The sequence below is a fragment of the Nomascus leucogenys genome, chromosome 22a (assembly GCF_006542625.1).
Source record: "Nomascus leucogenys isolate Asia chromosome 22a, Asia_NLE_v1, whole genome shotgun sequence".
Classification (NCBI taxonomy): domain Eukaryota; kingdom Metazoa; phylum Chordata; class Mammalia; order Primates; family Hylobatidae; genus Nomascus; species Nomascus leucogenys.
The window spans coordinates 116,710,327-116,733,652 of record NC_044402.1 but is presented as its reverse complement, the minus strand read 5'-3'; the positions used below and the strand labels follow the sequence as shown (position 1 = coordinate 116,733,652).

General features: G+C 40.0%; 1 protein-coding gene across 1 annotated transcript in view; it reads right to left on the bottom strand.

Annotated features, from left to right (window-relative positions):
• The window catches only part of XRCC5 (X-ray repair cross complementing 5), a 97,337-nt gene that overhangs the window by 55,038 nt on the left and 18,973 nt on the right, over window positions 1-23,326 (bottom strand). The window contains exons 9-14 of the mRNA XM_003254047.3: window positions 20,233-20,345; window positions 18,532-18,594; window positions 13,699-13,836; window positions 12,741-12,831; window positions 9,607-9,740; window positions 2,710-2,903 (exon numbers count right to left, since the gene is read on the bottom strand). Of these exons, the coding sequence (XP_003254095.1) occupies window positions 2,710-2,903; window positions 9,607-9,740; window positions 12,741-12,831; window positions 13,699-13,836; window positions 18,532-18,594; window positions 20,233-20,345 (733 nt within the window). The remainder of the gene's footprint in view (window positions 1-2,709; window positions 2,904-9,606; window positions 9,741-12,740; window positions 12,832-13,698; window positions 13,837-18,531; window positions 18,595-20,232; window positions 20,346-23,326) is intronic.

Here is a 23,326-nt window from a genome sequence, read left to right as displayed (position 1 = left end):
TATACAATGGTGGTCTCATAAGATTATAATGAAACTGAAAAATTCTTATTGCCTTGTGACATCAGGGCTGTCATGACATCATAGCACAAAGCATTACCTTTTTTTTTTCTTTTTTAATTAAGATGGAGTCTCGCTCTGTTGCCTAGGCTGGAGTGCAGTGGCATGATCTCAGCTCACTGCAACCTCTGCCTCCCAGGTTCAATAGATTCTCCTGTCTCAGCCTGAGTAGCTGGGATTATAGGCACACACCACCACGCCCAGTTCATTTTTGTATTTTTAGTAGAGATGGGGATTCTCTACTAAAAATGTTGGCCAGACTGTCTCAAACTCCTGACCTCAGGTCATCTGCCCACCTCAGCCTCCCTAGGCATGTATCATTAGATATGTTTATATATGCAAATACCTCTGTTACAAATGCCTACAGTATTCAATATAGTAACACACTGCACGGGTTTGTACCTTGGGGGCAAAAGGCCATACCACATAGCCTAGGTGTGTAGTAGATTCTACCATGTGGGCTCATGTAAGTACACTCTGTGACATTCACACAATGAAATTGCCTAACGACACGGTTCTCAGAATGTATCCCTGTCGTTAAGTGAAGGATGACAGTTGCTCAAAGTGCTTTAATAGCTGTGATTTCATTGTTATAATATCTCTTGAGATTTTTCTTTAAGTGAAGAAAATCTCATAAAGGTAAAATTATTTCACCAAAATCATATCAAGTGAAAAAACTGGAATGATTCCCAGCTCTTAAGATGATTAAACTGCCTGAACAGACATTTGTCCACTCCTGATCTTAGCCCCTCTCCCCTCCACTGGAAATATGTACCCTGGATCCAGAGATGATGAATATATACAAAAACATTGTGAATTGTTGGCAATTTTTTCTTTCCTTGGAAAAATTACCTCTAGAACTGACTGGAGCTTTATCATCAAAATTGAGGGGTTTCAGAACCTTGTAGAAAGGACTGAATCATTCTTCTTGAATACAGGTGGTACTCAATATTTGCTAAATGAATCATTTCTGCAATTCTTAAAAACTAAGCTTTCTCAGAAGAGAGAGAGAATAGGAGCGTGAGCAAGTGTGTGTGAGTAAGATACTTCTCAGGCCCCTGCAAGATTAACTTAGCTATGCTGCGAGCCATTATGGGAGCAAAGAACAAGAAGCTCAGCACACTCAAGCTTCCAGAAGAGTGCCCAGCAGGACCAGAGCCAAAGGTGTGATCACAGCAGGGATCAAACAACAGAACAGCATCCTTCTGGGTCTGGGTGGTGTGCTTTTTTAACTAGCTAATTTACATTTTAATCAAAGGGAAGAGCAGAAAATGGCCCATTTCTTTCCCACAACACCAGAAGGTAATCAAGGTCATGGACTGGAGCTTTAACACACACAGAGAGAATAGCCCTGTGATTGCAGTGAGACTAGAGCAAGGTGTCATAGAAAGAAAAGGCTACAGACTTTTATTGAACTGTTTTAAAATACAAATCCAGAAGGTAGGTAAGGATAGCAGGGGGAAAGTGAATTTTTAGTGACAGTCTTCTTGTGTAGAATGATGATAGACTAAACAGAAATGAAAACCTCTCCAGGATGTGTAAGGAATGCACATCATAAAATCTATCAAGAAACAATCTATCAATTTCCTTGAGAGATGGTCTTATAGGGGGTGGGCAGTTGGCGGGGAGGAACCAAGTGCATGATTTTTTTTTTTTCAATTCTGACAAAGCTTGGATGTTAACCTTTAGAAAGTCACAGAATGTGCACAGCTTTCTATTCAATTTAGACAGTAATTCTCTAAATCAACGATTTATAGAAACCTGTGAAGACTTCCAGAAATTACTCAATACTTCTCCACTGGGGTATTTATAAATAAGAAGCTTTGTCAATAAAGATAGTTGTGGAGAGAAAATCAAATAAAAAAGGAAAAAAAATTCATGGTTTAAAATCAGATTTCAAAATACAGCCAAAAGAAATGTATAGATTATTCTGGCTTGAGAAAAAAAAGTCACCAATAACTGGTTGACCTAAACCTGGTAAAAATCAATTTTACATACTCAAATAATTCTGGATAAGCAACAACAATTTCTTCTTGTTTTATTTTTGTTTTGTTTTGAATGGAAGCTGACACAGATTGTGAACAGAAGAGGGAAAAAACTTAATAGCCAGTTGTAAGCTTGATTTAAGTGTATATGAAAAGCATTTTGCAATCCTTAAACTACAAATACCTCCCCAAAAGCACAACCAAATACATCACTGATACACTAATAGAACGGCTAAAGAATTGATAGTTTTTCACTCTCGTTCCCACTTTTCCTCCAAAAATCTCATTGACATCCCCAACATCTAATCTCCTCCCAACCCAAAAAACCTATGATCTTCAATACACTCATTCTCAGTACTTTACTTTAAAAAGGGTGACACTTAGCCTTAGATATTCAGAAACTTATCTGGTTATACATTATATATAATTCACCAAGAATCTGATGCTGATCAAAAAGTCATTAGCCCAGAAGATAGCTCTAAATCCAAGGTGAACAGCAGACAGATATAAGAAATCAGTATTTCAATATAAGGGCCAAATAGCAAAAGGCTTCTTCCTCCCACCTTTTAAATTCCATAGACCCCTATGTGACACTTCCAAAGCCACTCCAAAATGACCACAAATCCTACGTACCCCAACATTAAATCCAACTATACCAAGTACTTACTTGTCTTGGAAAATGTCCTGAGCAGTTACTTGATCCTTTTTCTTGGCTTCAATCAGAGGAAAAAGGGTCTTTATTTTAGAGAGAGGAATCTGACTTTTCGTTGTCACTTCAGCGGGAGGATTCAGCATATTCCAAATATGCTGCTGAATTGGGGGTAGAGGCTCCCGGGGATGTAAAGCTCTGTGCAGCAGACACTGTTGGAAAAAGTAAGGATTTTAAAACACAGATGGAAACATATATGGCTTCTTTATATTTTCTGATCAGGGATCCTCCATCTTTAGCGTGGGAGGGCTAAGTGATTCACACCATATGTAAAAAACAATCAAGAGGATTCACCCAGAACCACCTTTCTTGGCAGGATATTGGTCAATACCTAACACCAACTGTAAAAACAGATCCAAGCCTAGCAACAGTATCTTCTGCTCTGGACCTCCTGGAAAGGAGCCTCACCTTATAAATCAAAGCTGTTGCTTTTACTACTTGGGGAATATACAAGATTCCCCAAAATACCTAATTCCAAGACCTGATAATCTGGTATTATAACTGTCTTGTTATAATCCTTTTATCTCTCTTAATCATGCTGTGCTTTCTCCCTCACTTAATCTCAGAGAATACCATGTGGTTGATGAAACAGGTGGCTACAGGGAAGCTGCCCATGCTCAGTGACTCCCAGAGAGATGTCTGCAAAAGAGATGAGAATACTGAGTTGTCCCCGAGTGCTGAGTTTGCACTTTTCTCCACAAGTCCATCCACCTTTCTCCCACCCCACTGCTACCATTCTTGCCCAGGCCCCATCACCTCATCCCTGGCCTACCAGTCACCTTCTAACTGGTCTCCCAGCTTCTCCTTCCACTGTCTGGCTGGAAGTGGTCCAGAATGAACTGCTCACCATACCCCAGGGTCATATGATGCAGTCCTGCTTGCCTCCTCGATCTCATCACCAGCCACTTGTTCCCCTCACTCACAACCCCAACAGGCTGGGCTCCTGCTTCGCTCATACACCAAGCTCATCCTACTTTTGGGGCCTGGGCTTAACGCTACCTCTGCCTCCTCTGTCTTTCCCTAAACCTCGACAGAGTCAGCTCCACCCTCACCCTTTTTTTTTTAAATCATTTTGGTCTTTGCTGAAATACTATCTCTGCAGAGGGGCCTTCCCTGACACTGAAGTAGCCCCTCCACCCCTATCTTACCACCCCAGTCATTTTCTGTCACTTCCCTTATTTTATATTTTTTAATAGCCTCCATCATTATCTAAAATTATCAGTTTTTTAGTTTACTTGTTTATTATCTAACCCTCCTCCTTACAAGTAGTGCTGTTCTCTTCTTTACTGCTGAATGAATTCTAAGCACCAAAAATACTACCCGGCACATAATAAGCACCTGGCAGATAATGGCTGAAAGAATAAAGTGCTCTTTTCCAGGGCTCCAGTTGCTGACAGCGGTGTCAAGAAGCAACACAAAGGGGGGAGGGGTGCCAAGATCAAGGCCAGGGCAGATCCTCCACTGCCCATGTGAGTGAAGTTCTACACAGCATGCCACCTCATTCAACCACCTATCCTGTCTCGAGTCTACTGGGCCAGGCCTTGGCCTGCCCAGAAAAGGAAATGCTCCAAAAGGAGTATAGAAAGGTAAGCAGTAAGATTAGATGTCATTAAAAAACAAAGAAATGAAACTATCAGTTTATTGATGTTTTCCTTCCTTCGATAAAGATTAATTACAAAATTAAGGTATAACTATTCCCACTTTTAAACAGCTTATAAATTTGTAATTCTAAAAAAAAAAAAAACAAACAAACAAACAAACAAAAAAAAACAACAAAACAAAACACCAGGGAGCCGAAGAGCTCCTGTAATTTCAAAATACTGCTCCTATCACAAAGTATATGATTTATACTATCCCCTGGACTCCTTTCCTACACTGAAGAAAACATAAGCTGAAAGTTTCTATTATAAAAAAATAAAAGATGCTTAGGTTTAATAGTGAGTATCATCCAAGAGTAAATGTCCTGTAAGTTCCGAAAACCCTGAGGTAGGAATTAAGTACCAATTTCCTCCAGAAATTCCATGCGCTTCTCCCTGCTCCCTTCCCCATTTCAAGCACCAACCACAACTATTCCTTCTCCATAGTATATTCATTTGTCTGAGTTTGATGCCTGCTTTCTTCTTTCCTAATTACTTGACTTTCCCTTGAGCATCAGTAATATCAGGCCTATTCAATGTAAAGCAAGGTAATCCCGAAACTGTTTAAGCAAATCCAAAAGATCCCAAACTCTGTGAATCTACCCCCTCACCACCTTCTTATTATGCATAATCCTTTACACCAGTGCTCTCCCTTGGTTCATTAAAATATCTCAACAGCTTAGAAAGTCCTAAAGATGTAAAGTAGTAATCAAACACCTAACATAGCAGACTACCTCTCATAAACTCCTGAAGATTCTATCTGTGATATCCAATTGACATTTCTTGGAAAAGGGCTAGAATAACCAATGGACAAGTATCCTACCCAGCCTTCCCACTGTAAAACATTCCAGATTTTCAGCATAAACCCCAGGCAATCTTTTCAGTGTCATCATCCATAAGTCAATAATAAAGGATCTACAGGAGATGTTCTGAAGTACCAACCTCCCTCTCGTATTTTCTGAAAGGTCACGTTTTAGGCAAATTAAACTAAGCAAGATACTTATAAAATTAATTCAGGTAAAAACTCCCAATGCACTAAAAAAATGGGATTATGAGAAAGTGACATTTCTGAGTAGATGGGAAGCTGAGATCGCAGTTCTTGACTTATTTATTTCTCTTTTAAGCAACTGTTATTGGATGTGATTTTTACAATTTGAAAAAGATTAGAGGAAAAACCTACAGACCACAATAGCTCAAAAGTTACTAATAAACTGATTTTAGCAACACTGTATCAATTATTTAAAAAGTGGTTTTAACTGTATACTTGATAAAAGATATATTTTCAGCATTTCTTTCCAAAATTAGAATTAAATAACTTCTTGATAACAAATTGATTATTAATCTCTCTCTCCTTCTCCAAGCTCATTTATCCTTAACTGTAGGTATTTCAAAAAGAAAAAAGTGGCCTTCCTGGATCCCACAACCTCCTATAGATTACTGTGTCCTCTCTTTCTCTCTCCCTTCATCAGAAAGTCTTTCTCATCTAGGCATTATAACCTGGCTTGCACACCATTACTCAACTGATTGTGTGTCCCCAAAGTCCTCAAACTGGACTACAAATTCCTAAAGACCCTTTGCTAAGCTCACCTCTACTCCCCATTGTGCATCTGACTTGCGATTCTTTCCTTTCCAACTCTTCTCTTCCTGTGCCTTCCAAGATGCATTTCTCCTAGTTTTCTACCTCGCTGATTTTTGTTGGGGTATGGAGGTAGGAACATTTGGTGTGGTTTTGTAACAGCCCTTTTTTATATGTCTAATTGTTCATTCATGTGTTGGGGTTCTCTACTTTGTTCTCTCTCCTACTCACCCAATGTGCTCTCCCAGACAATCTTACTCACTTGTCTTTCTGCCTCAATGAGGAGGACTCTCAAATCTGTGTGTTTAGGCCTGACTTGTCTTCTGGGCTCTGCAACTCTGTTTGTAACTTCCCACTGAGTGTCTGTACCAGGATATCCAATAGATTTTCTCAAATTTAACACTTGTGAAAATAAATGAATTATTTTTTCCACCTGCTCATTCTGTATTCCTTATCATATTGAATGATGACATCATCTTTTCAGTCACCCAAGCTAGGATTCTGTTATCTTCAATTCCTCTTTACTTTCCATCAATCACTCAAGTTCTATCAATACCTTCTAAATGCCTTGAGAATTGATTCTCGCCTCCACTCTCTCCATCACTGCTTTAACTCTTAAGCCTTCAAGTGGGCCACTGAAAATTCTTTAATTACCCACTGCTGTAAAATCCAAATGACTGAGTGCGGCATACAAGGTATTCACAACCTACTTACTACTTACCTTCTCTGTCACGTTTTCCATCATTTTCCCATACAGAACTTATTCTGCACCCAAAGGGATCCACATCCTGGCTCTTCATATTTTCATGCTTTTCCACATTATTTATTTTGCATGGCATGCTCTCCTTACAACATGCACCCCCTTTGTTCTTTTAGAACTCTGTCCGAATGCTAATTCCTCAGCAAAGCCTTCCTTAAGTCACCCACTTGCAAAAATCTTTTTCTTCTTATTCTCATGGTGTTTTCCCACTACTGTTTTAACTACTGGTTTTTTCTCTCTACTTTTCTTATTCTTCTAGAGGGGTCCATAAAGGAAGTAAGCTTAGCCGGGTGCAGTGGCTCACGCCTGTAATCCCAGCACTTTGGGGAGGCCGAGGCGGGCGGATCACGAGGTCAGGAGATCGAGACCATCCTGGCTAACACAGTGAAACCCCGTCTCTACTAAAAATACAAAAAAAATTAGCCGGGCACGGTGGCAGGCACCTGTAGTCCCAGCTACTCAGGAGGCTGAGGCAGGAGAACAGTGTGAACCTGGGAGGCAGAGCTCGCAGTGAGCCGAGATCATGCCACTGCACTCCAGCCTGGTTGACAGAGCGAGACTCCATCTCAAAATAAAAAAAAAAAAAGAAGCTTATAGTATCTTCAGCACGTGGTCCATTGTTAGTACTCAATAAATAAGTTTTAAGTTTGTGTATCCTAGTGAAGATACTTCTTTATACAGATAAGCCATATTAAAAACTCTCCCCCACAAAACAAACTAAAAAAAATCAAAGCCCGTGCTTGCAGCAGCTTTGGAAAATAAAAATGCCTGCATTTATGGCTTGTATCTGTTTGTTATTCCAATAAACATTTATTAAAGATAAATACAACCTACCCTAGATAAGTGTGCAAAATAGTATTAATAGAAGTTTCTCTTTTTCTCCATAGTGAACCATTTTGGTAAGCTTTGAACTGGTCTGCTCCTACCTTTCCTACAAATTGCACAAGGCTTTAGGTCTTCAAGTACACTTGCCAAAAAAACACCAAAGGATTTTTATATCTGTAATTTATACTTCATTACACTTAGCATGCTAGAGTACAGATGGTCCCTGGTTTATGATGGTTCAACTTACAATTTTTCCACTTTACAACAGTGTGAAAGCGATACTCATTCAGTAGAACTCAGTAGGACACTTGCAATGCTGGGCAGTGATATCAAGCTGCAGCTCCCAAGGGTAGACAACCTTTACAGTACATGATGTTGCCAGATGATTCTGCCCAACTGTAGGCTAATTTAAGTGTTTTGAGCACATTTAAAGTAGGTGAGGCTAAGCTATGATGATCGGTAGGTTAGGTGTAGTAAACGCATTTTCAACTTATATTCTCAACTTAGATGGGTTTATAGGCGTGTATCCCCATCATAAATTGAGGGGCATGATTTACAAGCATCAAAAAAACAGGCAGTTTCTTTCAAGTAGAGGATCCCTCAAATCACAAGCCCCAATATGGACTTAAGTTAGTTACAGATGTTTCATGAAGTCAGTCGAAAGGGAGAATCTGTGGTCTCTGCAGCACATGCCCTGTTACCCCAACCCGCAGAAAAGGGCCGTCTACTCCTCTGTGAGCAACAGCTTGCCTAAAAAAGCTGCTTATAATTTTTTTTCAGTTTTGTGGGGGTCAGAGAAGCCTATGTCCTGCTGTCATCAACTGAATCCAGGACTGTAATATTCCTTTTTCGTTCAACCTTGGTCTAGCCCTCCCCTTCCTCAGCATAAGTTGGCTCTCTTGTCAACTTCCCCGATTTACCTTAATCCAATCTCTGCCTTCCAATTCCTTTGGCCTAAGATTCAGAAGATTTTTTATATTTTCTGTATTTTATTCTTTAATAATTTCACAGTATAACCTTTTTATCTGACCCCATGCTCCCTTTAATTATGAAATTTTTGAGAAATGTGGCATTAGAACACTTCTTCTCTAACAATGTTATATTATTATAGAGTTCATATAAGCTCTCCTACTATTTTGATATAGAAAACGAAGAAAAGTGTTATTTACATACAATACAGGAGAAAAGCCTGAAAAAATATAAAAGAGGCATCTGGCTGGGGGCAATGGTATACACCTGGAGTCCCATCTACTCAGAAGGCTGAGGTGGAAGGAATGCTTGAGCCCAGGAGTTAAAGACCAGCCTAGGAACCTTTTTTTTTTCTTTTTTTTTTAAAGACTTGGTCTCATTCGGTCGCCCAGGCTGGAGTACAGGGGTGTGATCTCGGCTAACTCCAACCTCCACCTCCCAGGTTCAAGCAATTCTCCCACCTCAGCCTCCTGACAAGCTGGGATTACAGGCGCATGCTACCATGCCCAGCTAATTTTTTTATTTTTTGGTAGAGACAGGGTTTCACCATGTTAGCCAGGCTGGTCTTGAACTCCTGACCTCAAGTGATGCACCTGCCTCAGCCTCCCAAAGTGCTGGGATTACAGGCGTGAACCACCGCAAGCGGTCAAGACTTGCCTTCACAAAAATTTTTACAAATGAGCCAGGCATGGTGGCACATGCCTGCAATCCCAGCTGTTCAGGAGACTGAGGTGGGAAGAGTGCTTGAGTACAGGAGTTTGAGGCTACAGTGAGCTATGATCACAACACTGCACTCCAGCATGGGCAAGTGGCCTTCCTGTATTTTTTTTGTTAAAGCAACCTTCTTCCAGAAAAAAAAAAAGAAAAGAAAAGAAAGAAAGCATTCTAACTTTATTTTTCTTTTTAAGAGCTCAGAATATTTTTACCTTTTGAAGTAGGAGAGGAAGATGTTATTCTTCCATTAAATAGAGCAAATGGGGCCTTCAGAGAATGAAGACATTTATTTAGGACTGGCCAATTACCGCAACTTTGCACTTAGCTCTCTTTCATTTAAAAGAAATATGACTTGTTCATCCTTCCTCTCTCACCTGAAATAATCTCTGAAATCGAGGATTTGGGATTTTGGTGGTTGGAAACAAGTCTTCAAGGGTGTCTGTCTTCTCATCTTTCTTTGCCAAGCTCATGGAGTCAATCAAAGCATCAACAGCATTCAACTGTGCCTCTTAAACAGAGAAGCAGAAAGAAAAATGATTATTTCCATTATTCTCCACTAAAACAAACGCTTTCTACGTAGAGCTATCCACAGCAATATTGGCAGGTTATACAGTCCTGGCCCTGCCAAAGTATTCTCTAGCTATGCACGTATTTAACCCAAGTCTTGGTTTTCTTATCCATGAAAAGATCGATTTAGAGTGACTGACTGATTAGGTTCCAGTTCTACCATTCAGTGAGCCTTTGACAATGGAGTATCAGATCAAAAGCAAGAGAGTTTGTTTCAGAGGAATACAGCCATATGAAAACCAATCCCTATATGGAGATTGGAACAAAATATTTAGTACCCATTGAGCTAATATTTTAAAAACTACTAATTAGCTAAAGAAGAAAAACATTAAAAAGAAAAAACCTCTCTGGTGATGAAGCATAAGCATTTTAAGGACTTTAATATAAGTTTTATCAGAGTACAGCACCTTAACAGGAAGACACCATTGGATCAGGGTAAGCTGATTCCTTCACAATCTACCGAGGCAGAATAAGCTCTCTCCTCTCTCAATCCCTCCATGACACTAATCACACCTGCGTACATATCTTACCCTACTCCATTCAAACTCTCAAGTTCCATGAGAGCAGAAATATGACATCCTCTTTCCTCAGGTCTCTCCTAATACTAATAGAAAGCAAGTGCTCCTTGATAAAAATCTACTCAGTCAATAAAAATGGTACAGCCCAAAGCAATATGGACGAAAGGCAATTCTCCCAAAAATACTTCTGCCTAAACTACAGCATGTAACTTTCATTTTGCTGATTCACACAGCAGTTCAGCTGTTGAACCTGAGGCACTATTTTTGGAACATTCACAGTCACCAGGCAAAAGGTGGAAAAGAGTAAGTAGTTCCTAAAAAGTACATTATACTTCTATTCTGCACCTTTTCAAATATCCCTTTTGTACAGCTACAACAAAATAAAAGAGCATACAGATATTTATCATCAGGTATTTCTTTTCTACCTGTTTATGGACTTTTCAGGGGAGGTTTCAGGCAATGGCACAGCCAACACCACCTTGAACTTGCTAATTCAAGGCCCTCCCAGCAACAGGTAGGAGGCAGTACTTGTACATGTGAACATTCAGTGATTTTCACCTACTACTACAAGGTAGTAGGAGGCCAGATCATCCTGGCATTGCATCCCTACATAGACATCTACTGGGAAATACAAGAAATAACTTTAATGTTCCATTTTTCCAATGGAGAAAATGTAAACAAATGTTAACTCACAGAAAATAGATAACAGAAGATATTTAATGTTTTAGATCCTGAGTGATTTATGTCGACAAAATAAATTATCAATAAACTGGGTTTTTAAAAATATTCTGGGCTGGACGTGACGGCTTACACCCATAATTCCAACACCTTGGGAGGCTGAGATGTGAGGACTGTTTGAACCCAGGAGTTTAAGACCAGCCACGACAACATAGTGAGATTCCATCTCTATAAACAATTTTAAAAATCAGCCAGCGATGGTGGCGCATACCTGTAGTCCCAACTACTTAGGAGGCCAAGGCAGGAGGATTGCATGAGCCAGAACTGGCTGTGTCCTCACCTAAATCTCAACTTGAATTGTATCTCCCAGAATTCCCACGTGTTGTGGGAGAGACCCAGGGGTAGGTAAATGAATCAGAGGGGCTGGTCTTTCTTGTGCTATTCTCATGATAGTGAATAAGTCTCTAGATTTATTCACTCCAGATCTGATGGGTTTATCAGGGGTTTCTACTTTTGCTTCTTCATTTTCTCTTGCCACCACCATGTAAGAAGTGCCTTTCGCCTCCCGCCAAGATTCTGAGGCCTCCCCAGCCATGTGGAACTGTAAGTCCAATTAAACCACTTTTTCTTCCCAGTCTCGGGTATGTCTTTATCAGCAGTATGAAAACAAACTAATACACAGGGAGTTTGAGGCTCCAGTAAGCTATGATCATGCCGCTGCACTCCAGCCAGGTGACAGAGTGAGACCCTGTCTCAAATAAATAAATAATTAAATTAAATATTCTACTCATTTAAATTTTGGAATTATCAGGAAGTAGAGACAGAGTAATACTGTAACACAGCGGCAACTTCCATACAATCAGGTCCATGCCTGCCTCCACCGTGATGCAGAAAGACTCATTTCTAGAAGGAAGATAAAGATACAGGCCCTAGGGACCCATCTGATTCTTGGCCTTTTTATAGCACACTACTTCCAAAGGGTCTAGCCAAAATAACAGAAAGAATTGAGTTCCGAGACTCACCTCACAATTCCCTAATCCTAACACAGACACAGACAATATACATAAACTTGTAAACTAAACATCTACTCACCATTTGTTGTTCTTTTTGGTATGTTTTCTACTTCTGCCCCCTATTATATTTTATTACAATTGTTTTAAATGATAGGCTCTCTGGAAGACTGGACCTGTGGCTGTAAGAATAATTCTATATAGGACCCTGACATTTGCAGCCAGATGCTCAATCAGGGCCTTTCACATCAAGCCTGAAGTCACTCCTAATAGCCAGAAATAAGTAACAATGAGACTTGGACTGTTGGTGCAAACTACAAAAACAGGGCAAAGAGAAAAGTTAATCTTCAGCACTGTCACTTTTCATTTCAAAGCTACATCAGACTTTATACAGAACACTAAAGTCCCAGGTTTGCTACTGCTCAGATTCACTTCAGCAGGGGCAAACTCTGCTCACAACTAGAGATGGACATCCATTACCATCAAGCTTTCCCCTAGGTACATGCTCCAAGGCAAAAACTAGACAGTGTTGGGTGAGTTTAGGGCAAACCTACCCCTACTACTGGAAAAACACCAAGTAAACCACCTTCATCATTACTGTGTCTAAGTGTATGATTGGAAATCCAACTAATTGCACCCTATAAATACCTGGCCCCAACCAACAGCTAGCAGACAGGTGATTTCCCAAGAACAGTGTGTGTAGTCAATGAGTGATCTAAATGAAAACAAACTCACCGGTGGGAGCATATTTCTTACTGTTTTTCAAGGATGAAAACATGTATTGCCGCAAGTCTTCCATGAAAGGCAGCTGCACATACACTAAACACTAATGAGAAAGAAAGAGGGTAAAAGCAGAAACGATCAAATTAATGAAAAAATATAAAACTGATCCCAAATTCTGTGAAAGTAGCATAACAGAAATATTTCAAAAATCAGACAGCCCAACTCTGGCATATGAAAAGCGAAGTGTTTTGACTACTGCTACTGGCTGTTCACAACTGCAAACAGTATAAAGAATATTAAGCATAAGAGAAATGTATAAAAGACTACTAAAGGACTGCTATCAAATGCATGACCAATACAACAAATGAGAAGACTGGGGTGACCAGAAGGTTGACCTGGAAGTCAAGATAGGTGCCTTCTCTTTCCAGTTCGGCCACAGTAAGTTCTCTGAGACAGAGGAAACGATAAGGAATTTAGAACTGTATTTTACACAAGAGAGCCCTAAATAAACTGTTTCACAAAGATCACAACAAAATCATATCCTCAACCTTTATTCATAGTTCTCATTTGTAAAAATGGAGGTAATTTCTCTGTTTGCTTCCAATAAGTCAAGAAGGATGAGAACCAAGAAAAGGCCATGGTGAACCTTTATTGATTAGATTCTTTTAATCTAAAAAGATTTTCATAATACTTAATAAAAAGATTCTTATAATACTTTATAATTAAAAGATTCTTATATTATTTTTATAATGTATACTTTTTCCTCCAACCGAAAGTGTGGTTCACAGACCAGTATCAGCATTTCTCAGAGAAACAGAGAATCTGGGCCCTGCCCCAGAACTACACAATCAGGATCTGCATTTTAACAAGATCCCCAAGTAATTATTATGAACATTAACAGCTGAGAAACACTGCTTAGACTAAAGGAACTGAAGAAAAAAAAAAGTAACATTAAGACTTTGGGTTTTACCTCATAGTTATGCTTGATATGAGGAAAAGCCACGCCGACTTGAGGATTAGCTCTTTTGTCATAAGCATATCGAACTATGGCCACCATGTCTAAGTCATCCAAAGCATGAATCAGGGAGGAAAGTGCAACTGCTGCTGCCTGGTAAGAAAGATGGATGTATTAACATATATTCAACATGTGAGAGTTTTCACAACAGAACTAAATACTTTAAGGCTGTTATCACTTTCTTTCCATTTTATATTTTTTAAGGTACCCCCTTAAAGGATGAACTGCACACATTTGCTTTGGATTACATTTACTGTAGCTCTTCTGGGACTTAACCTCATTAACTAAATCCTCTGTCTTACTGCTTCAACCTTCCTTCTCTAAATTTTTATCTTTACCCTAAAAATAAACTCGTGTCAGCCCTCCTAAACAAATCTTTTGTTTCTCCTTCCCTCTCCACAAATTGCTATCAGTATCTTTCCTGTCTTTACCTCTGAATTTCTTAAAATAATAGGCATGCTGTTTCCACTGCTTAGTGCATAATTATTCTTCAGTCTAGTCCAGCTACTGCCCCCACTTCCTTACTGAAATTATCCTCTGAAGTCACCCATCACCTTCTAATTGCCAACTCCTTGGTTCCCGATTTTTTTGTTTGACAGTAGCATCTCACCATTCCACTGTCTCTATATACTTTCTCCTTCATGGCTTCAGAAACAACACTCTCCCCTGATTATTCTCTTTTCTCCACCAATTTGTAAATTCTACTTTAGACCTTTCCCTCCTCCTCTCACTCTAAAATTCTACTTGGTGATTATTTCATCCAGTCCCATGAGTTGATGAATCAAAAATCTGTACATTCTTTTATTTCTTTTCTTTTTTTTTTGAGACAGAGTTTCGCTCTTGTTGCCCAGACTGGAGTGCAATGGCGTGATCTCAGCTCACCGCAACCTCCGCCTCCCAGGTTCAAGCGATCTTCCTGCCTCAGCCTCCCAAGTAGCTGGGATTACAAGTATGTGCCACCACGCCTGGCTAATTTTGTATTTTTAGTAGAGACGGGGTTTCTCCATGTTGGTCAGGCTGGTCTCAAACTCCCAACCTCAGGTGACCCGCCCGCCTCAGCCTCCCAAAGTGCTGGGATTACAGGTGTGAGCCACTGCGCCAGGCCTGTACATTCATTTTTAAAACTCTCCTAAGATCTAGACTTAGACTGCCTGCTAGTTGGTGGGTATCTGACATGGCATCCTCAGTTATCTCAAACTGTTCAGTATGAACTGTTCACATTCACCACAAGACTAAAACCTAAACTTACTAACTTTCCCCCTCATTCTCCTCCTGGATTCCCTATTTCCATTAACATCATTGCCTAATCAACCAAACTGGAAACCCCAGTCTTTGATAATGCCACCACACCATTCTCATCCTTCACTTTTTTTTTTGTTTTTGAGACAGAGTCTCACTCTGTCCCCCAGGCTGGAGTGCAGTGGCACAATCTCGGCTCACTGCAGCTTCTGTGTCCCCAGTTCAAGCAATTTTTGTGCCTCAGCCTCCCGAGTAGCTAGAATTATAGGCACGTGCCACCATGCCCAGCTAACTTTTTGTATTTTTGGTAGAGATGGGGTTTTGCCATGTTGCCCAGACTGGTCTCGAACTCCTGACCTCAAGTGATCCACCTACCTTGGCCTCTCAAAGTGCTGGGCCTCATCCCTCACCTTTAAGTGTTCACGAAACTACCAATTCTACCGCTACACTGTCTCTCAAATCCATCTGACAGCCACCTCTGTTCCCGGAGCTCATCACGTCACTCCCTTCCAGTGGTTCCTCTATTCTGGCCTCACTGAGCTGATCACTGAATGGGGGCAGGTCTCATACTTGGCCTTTGCTCATACCATTACCTCCTAGCTAGAATGCCCCTTTACTAATCTCTGGCTCTCCAGCTTCTAACCTTTTCTCTAGGCTTAGTAAACTGATACCCTCTCCATTCCAGATTTACCTTAGTCAGCTCGCGCTCTCTCTCTCTCTCTCTCTCTCTCTCTCTCTCTCTCTCTCTGCAGAACTCCCCAAACACTATGTACTTCTCTATCACGGTTAACTTTATCAAAGTTAAAAACCTATGATCTCTCAGCCATGCTGTTGGAAAAACAAAACAAACAAACAAACAAAAAACCTATGACCCCAAGACCTGGCCATTAGAATCCTGTACAGATTTCCTAACAGAATCATTACTTTTTCAGTTCAATTCAAAGGCTATTTTACTCAGTGCCTGTTCTTTGCCAGGCACTGTCTTGAGCCCTGTGAAAAAACAAAGACCAAGTCCTTGACCTCACTTACCTAATACATTCTTTACTAGCAGAAATGAAATATGTAGCAAATATGAAACATGTATGTTCTAATAGTTAAGTCCCATAAGAAAGGGCTAGATAAGCACAATGAGAATCTGAGGAAGAGATTACTTCCAATTTGTTTGAAGTTTTTATTTATATGTCTTTGATAGGACCAATTAGGATGTTTAAAAGAAGGAAGGGGCTGGGCATGGTGGCTCATGACTGTAATCCCAACACTTCAGGAGGCCGAGGAGGGGCGGATCACCTGAGGTCAGGAGTTCAAGACCAGCCTGGCCAACATGGTGAAACCCCCATCTCTACAAAAAATACAAAAATTAGCCAGGTGTTGTGGTGGGCATCTGTAATCCCAGCTACTCGGGAGGCTGAGACAGGAGAATCACTTGAACCCGGGAGGCAGAGGTTGCAGTCAACCGAGAACGTACCACTGTACTCTAGCTTGGGCTACAAAAAGCCAAACTCCGTCTCAAAAAAAAAAAAAAAAAAACGAGAAGGAAGGGTGGGGCTGTGAATGACTGATACATGGTAAGACAGTACTACAGCTGTGTATAACTCAACTAAAGCTCCATTTCCTTCCTTTCTTTTCCCTCATTTTCTACACACAGTGCAAATCAGCACATGAAAGTACAGATTCTCAATACAAAAAATTATATGCTAATGACCAGAGAAAACTTTTTAAAGAGGGAATTATCCAAAGAATATTTGAGCTAAAAAACAACCGTATTCTTCTAGTTTAACAATCCACATGTACATCTGACTGGTGGTGATAAAGACTTTTCTTGTAAACTTACAGAAATGGGGATCTGATCATCTTACAAGAAAACAATCCAGTGGGGAACAGTAATCCTTGTTGACAAAATAATTCTTCATCTTGAATAAAAAGCACCACCTGCTGTTTCCAGTTCACCACTCTGATACGAAGCAGAGTTTAATTTCTATTCTACAAGATAATTCTCCAAATGCATGAAGAGTGCTATTATGTCTGTCATCCCTCCTACACCCCTGCCTACCTACAGAAGTCTTCTCCAGGCATTTTTTTGTTTTGTTTTACTGGAAGTCCTCATATGACATCGTTTCCTTACTCCCTTATCTCAGAAGCTCCAATTAGATATTACCATTTTTTGACTACCTCAAAAACTGACACTAGAGAGTATCCCTTTGCCATTGGCAGATAAATTTGTTTTTCTTGAGTTATCTCAAAGTGATCCTACGATATACAGAAATTAGTGTTGTATAAGGCCAGATTTGAATTACACAATCCACAAGGCTGCCCTTAGCTAGCAAGCCTACATCATTACCCAATACGTGTGTCTCAACACAACTTTGTGATTCCTCACTGCATACCCAGCAAGTCTCATGAAATGATCAGAATGTTCTTTGCGTAAAGAGACAGTAAGTGGAAGTTAAAACTTCAGCAGAAGCAAGGAATGGTGGTGCACACCTATAGTCCCAGCTATCTGGGAAACAGAGGTAGGAGAATCGCTTGAGCCCAGGGGTTCCTGGCCAGCCTGGGAAACATATGAGATCTTGTCTCTTAAAAAATAAATAAATAAATAAAACTTCAGCTAAGTTGTGGTTTGGCAGTATATACTAGACTTCCATGATTCCCCGCAGGATTTGATTCAAGAGAAATCCATGAACTAGGATTCTCAAATTTGAAGATTCATGTATGCTAATATTGTGCTCTAATAATTCATTCAGAACAGGGTAGAAGCCAAACATTTTCTTCCCTTAACTGTTCTGAGATAATAATGGCATACCCATCTACTATATCAGCAACCAGCCACCTTCCAGAAGTGAGGAGAAAAAGAGAACTATACTAGTTATACCACCACCCTACCCCCACCCCAAACAAGCCTTCTACATCCAGTTTATTAATTGTGAATGCAAATACTTCAGGAACTTGGAAACCTGCTTAAGCTGCCTTAAACAGACAGTAGATTGCAATCTTCCAGTTAAAATCAGTTATCTCCAACAAAGTTAGTTCTGACTTGGAGATCAAACAGAAAATATTTACAGAAAGGGCAGATGTGAGTATAGAATGCAGCAGTCATAGGCTGTTAGCTAGAGAAAAACCAGCCTGAAAACAGAGTATCATGGGGAGGCAGGAAGAGTACCAAGAGAGAGGAATAGAGAAAAGACACATTTCCTCAATGACAAAAGCAGTCTAGTGAGTCACTGAAGTGCACATCCAGGATGCTTATGACAACACAAAATGTCAACCTGACCCCAACCCTCCTTAACATTTGACTGTGAAATTCCCATTCCTAAATGCAGCGGTTCAAAATGTTTTTAATACTTCCTTGGTCTCCATGTCCTCGGGTCTTGTGCTCATGCTAACACAAATTCATTTACCACATCTCCATTTTCAGTTAAAGATCAGTGGATTTCCCCACTCCTATTGCAAGAATTCATGTCATTTTAAACTATAAAAGCCCCAAACAACTTGCTTTCATAGACTTACAATTCAATTCTGTAGCACTACCTCAAAGACCTGCTGCCAACTCACCTCATCATCTCTTGCTGCAAAGACCTTTAGAACTTGATTTCCCATGAAGAATCTTCTCTGAACCTACAAGAGAGGAAAAGAATTGCTTTTGATCCAAAATAAGTAACATGTATAACCATAATGACACACATTGCTAAGAAATTCCATTCAAAATCCTCTTACTGAAAAACATTCAGATACTAAAAACACCTTATTACCTGAAGTTTAATTCAATACAACACAACAAATATCCGAGCACCGCCTGGCACGGTGGCTCACGCTTGTAATCCCAGCACTTTGGGAAGCTGAGGCGGGCGGATCACGAGGTCAGAAGATCGAGACCACGGTGAAACCCCGTCTCTACTAAAAATACAAAAAATTAGCCGGGCGTGGTGGCGGGCGCCTGTAGTCCCAGCTACTCGCAGAGGCTGAGGCAGGAGAATGGCGTGAACCCGCGAGGTGGAGCTTGCAGTGAGCCGAGACGGCGCCACTGAACTCCAGCCTGGGTGACAGAGCGAGACTCCGTCTCAAAAAAAAAAAAAAAATCTGAGCACCTAGCATGCGTCCAAGATTGTCTGAGTACTATAAACACAACAGTGAACAGAATGTAATCTTGCCCTTGAGGAGCTTCAATAGATAAATATGAATTAACTGCAGTACAGTATTATGGTCCAGGGTTACATGGTGCTTTAAGAGCACATAAGGAGGGCACCAAGCCTGGTCATGAGGGATCAGGGAAGGTTTCTGCAAATGGTGACAACTAAGTTGAGACTTAAAAGGACAAATAGGAACTAACTAAGAGAAAAGTCTGGGTACAAGCGTTCCAGGCAGAGAAAACACTATCAACAGAAGTCTGGAGTGCTGTAAAAGCATGGTACATTTGGAGAACTGCTCTTGGAGTAGTACAGTGCCACTCTGCGAGAGGAAAGGTGAAAAATTAGATTACAGAGATTAATAAAGATCAGATGATGAAGTCTCCTAAGAACAAAGCTAAGTGGTTTGCATTTCCTCCTAAGAGTAGCACTGAGGCACTGATGAACAGTAGAGGCCTGAGTGAAGAATTAAGAGGGGAAGGGTTGAAAGAAAGAGAAATTAAATCAAAAATAAGTACCGCATGTCTCTCCCCCTACCCCCTTAAATTCAATTAACTTATCTAGCATAGTATTAACAGGGGTCAAGACAGCTCTACTAATATCAGATTAGAAAATGAGTACTGAAGAGTTCTGAAAATCATAACCACCTGCACTTATCTACCAAGATCAACTTTGTCTTATCTATGAAATCTGAAGCCTGGGGTTTATTTTTAAGAACATGCCATGTGCTGTATTGGGCAATGTTTCTCATGCATTTTTATGCCCTCCCACCTCTAGAGTGAGACATTATGAGCACTGTCACCATAATACCAGCTCAAGAAGACTAAACCTCAAAGGGATGAGGGTTAGGCCCACATAATTCAAATACCCCTCATCTCCACCTCCATTCCCCATTCAAAAACCATCCTGTATTTTTAGTTTGCTATGCTCATATAGATTTACTTAATGGCTCTGAACCTCAGTTTCCTAATGTATAAAATACATACCACGGCAACATTAACCCCCAGACTACATTTTAGAAAAATTATAAGTGAAATAAATATACCTTATAAATAAAATGACCAATCAAAAGCATACCATTTCAAATAATAGCTAGGAAAAAGCTCATTTAGTTTGTTCACAATTGTACCTGAGAAGATTTACAAAATCCCAAAACAGAGAAGCACTTCCCCTCCGATTTATATTTCATTTGTTCCTCATCCACTTTAGAGAAAGGAACTATATCACTTCCATAGCGGAACCCTGGAGAAAAAGAGAAGAGCATCTGTTAAGCATATGGGGCCTCATTTTCTACAAGCTGAAATTAGTTCTATGCATACATTAACAATACACGCACACGCCAGAGCAAGCCTCCATCTTCTACTCCCTGGAATCAGATTACCGCCCCTTGTGATCAATGGTGAAAAAGCAGCAGCAGATACACAAACCACATATACAATATAGAGACGATTAAAATCTAATTACATTTTTGAAAGTAGCATATTTTGCAATCTAGTTACCTTAATGATTACCCAGCCTAAAAGAAAAAATCTGCTAAATGTTAACGTACTAGTTATCCTCCAAAGATAAACCATGGTTGACTAACGTACAGCGTGATTTGTAAACATAAGAACACATTATTCAGAAACCTAGAGACCCACAGAGAAAAATGCCAACAGGAAATTTTCAGAATAAAATGTTCTCAAAAACGCATGCTGGAGATATGCAATGCCTGACAGAAGCTGAAACTCTTCTGTTTGGAAACATTCAATTGATAAGTTGTATATTTTTCTATATTTAAATTTCTTTTATTTCTGGGATTTAACTGTATTTTTTTTCTTTTTAATTACATAGGATATTTATATAAATATAGGCTCTTGGCTTCTTAAAAAAAAAAAAAAGTCCGACCCTGTTCCGTAGCCTGTATTCTATGAAAAATCATGCCCTTTCAATACACAGTATCTTCTATGTTTTGTGGGAAGAAGAAGCATCAAAATCCAAGGATTCTGGCCTTGGATAAATGCAAAGGAAAAGCACATGCATCTTTACCCCAAGACACAATAAAACTTTCATATCCAGGGACAGATTCTGTGATCTAGTGTTTATTTGTTCCTGTTAGTCTGTTGATGACATCTATTTTATTAAAAACAAACACACTTTTAGGCCGGGCACGGTGGCTCACAAGGTCAGGAGATTGAGACCATCCTGGCTAACACAGTGAAACTTTGTCTCTACTAAAAATACAAAAAAAATTAGCCAGACATGGTGGCACGCGCCTGTAGTCCCAGCTACTCAGGAGGCTGAGGCAGGAGAATTGCTTGAACCCGGGAGGTGGAGGTTGCAGTGAGCTGAGATCGCACCACTGCACTCCAGTCTGGGCGACAGAGCAAGACTCTGTCTCAAAATAGAAACACATTTTTATTTCCATGTATGTCTTTTTTAAAAAGCTAGTGACAAAACCAAACTTTCCAACAAAAAATTAACAGGGAAATGTATGGCACATGATTAAAACTGGTACCTAAACCAAATGTTTGTCTTATCTCTGTCATCAGTCATCATCTTACCTGAATCGTGTGAATCGTGTAACTTGTAACGAACATTCTAACTAAAACTGTTTTATGTTTTCTGGTTCACTACTTAAAGGGCATATAACTCCAACTTTTGTATATTGTATACTTACAACAGACTACAACATTTAATCAGATGCCTTTGCCCACATGTGTATACTGGTCCCTTAGTTCAAGAAAAAACAAAAAACGAAAACTTCTAGCTGATTGGGGCGGGAAACTGGAAGATAGGCAAAGGAAGTAAGCTAGTAACGGCAAAAAGGTACAGGAGAAAAGATGCACTTCTACGCTCTTTGAATCCAAGCAGTTTTTAACTCTTCCCTCTCCATTGCCCCAGCAATAAATTTCCTTTTTGCCTAAGATAACCAGGGATGCCTTCTTTGCTGACAACCAAAAGAACTGGCATCCATCCTCATCGCTAGATCCTTCTCCTTCCAATCCATCCTACAACCAGTTGTCATGTTAATCTTCCTAAAACATAGCCCCAATGACATTCTGTTCCTCAAAACTGTAAGTGGTTCCATGTTGTTTTCAAGGTTATGCATAAACTCTTAGCCTATTATCCAAAGCCCTTCATTACTCAGTCCAAATTCAGAATAGTACGCAGGCACATACTCTGAAGCAGTACAGGCCTAGATCCAAGTCCTGCTAGTTGAGAACTGTGTGGCTTTGAATATGTGAGTAAGTGTCTTTCGGCCTCAGTTCCCTTATCTATAAAATGGAAATAACAAAGAGTGCCTGCTTTATACGATGGTCATTGATGATTAAAAGAGAAAATGCAGGCTGTCCATTAGATGCTACCCTCAAGTACTAACCTGTACATGCTCAATACACCAACCCAAGTGGAATACTTAGTATCTCTGAGAAGTCCCCCTACTTGCCTGGTCTTGTGCCTTTAATCATGCTATTCTTCCTACTATGAGCCAGTCATTATACTAGGATCAAATGATTAACCAATGATGGAACCATGATTCTAACCCAGGTTTGATTCCAAAATTCATGTTCTATGCTACAGAATTGAATTCAAGAATTAGTAGAAATTGTAGGGTATTAATTACATTCTACACATAATCCATCAGGAGAAAAGAAGGAATCATAACCACCACCACCTTTAAACAACCCCCTCCTCCAACACACACAAATATACACTGTAAGATGAAATACAGTGTTACAGAGGAAAAGAATTCTTTTCAAGACTTGCAAATCAAAACTATACTGGGTAGTGAATAGCCTGGCAAAACATTTATCTAAGGACTCTGGTTTCTATCTTAACCATCATTTGGTATCTTAATAATTTTAGGTCTTGAACATACAGATATCCTCAGCTAGTTTCTAAGTCCTCTGGATAAAGATGCCATCTAGACACACTATTCAATCCAAATGGGTATAATATAGGAGTACAACTTTTAAAAAATCCTATTTAATATGAAGCAACATAATAAATACAAATAATTTTCAGCCCCTAAATTAAGGAAGCATATCTGGTAGGACATAAAACCTGAAGTTGGCCAGGCACGGTGGCTCAAGCCTGTAATCCCAGCACTTTGGGAGGCCGAGGCGGGCAGATCACAAGGTCAGGAGATCGCAACCATCCTGGCTAACATGGTGAAACCCCGTCTCTACTAAAAATACAAAAAATTAGCCAGGCGTGATGGCGGGCGCCTGTAGTCCCAGCTA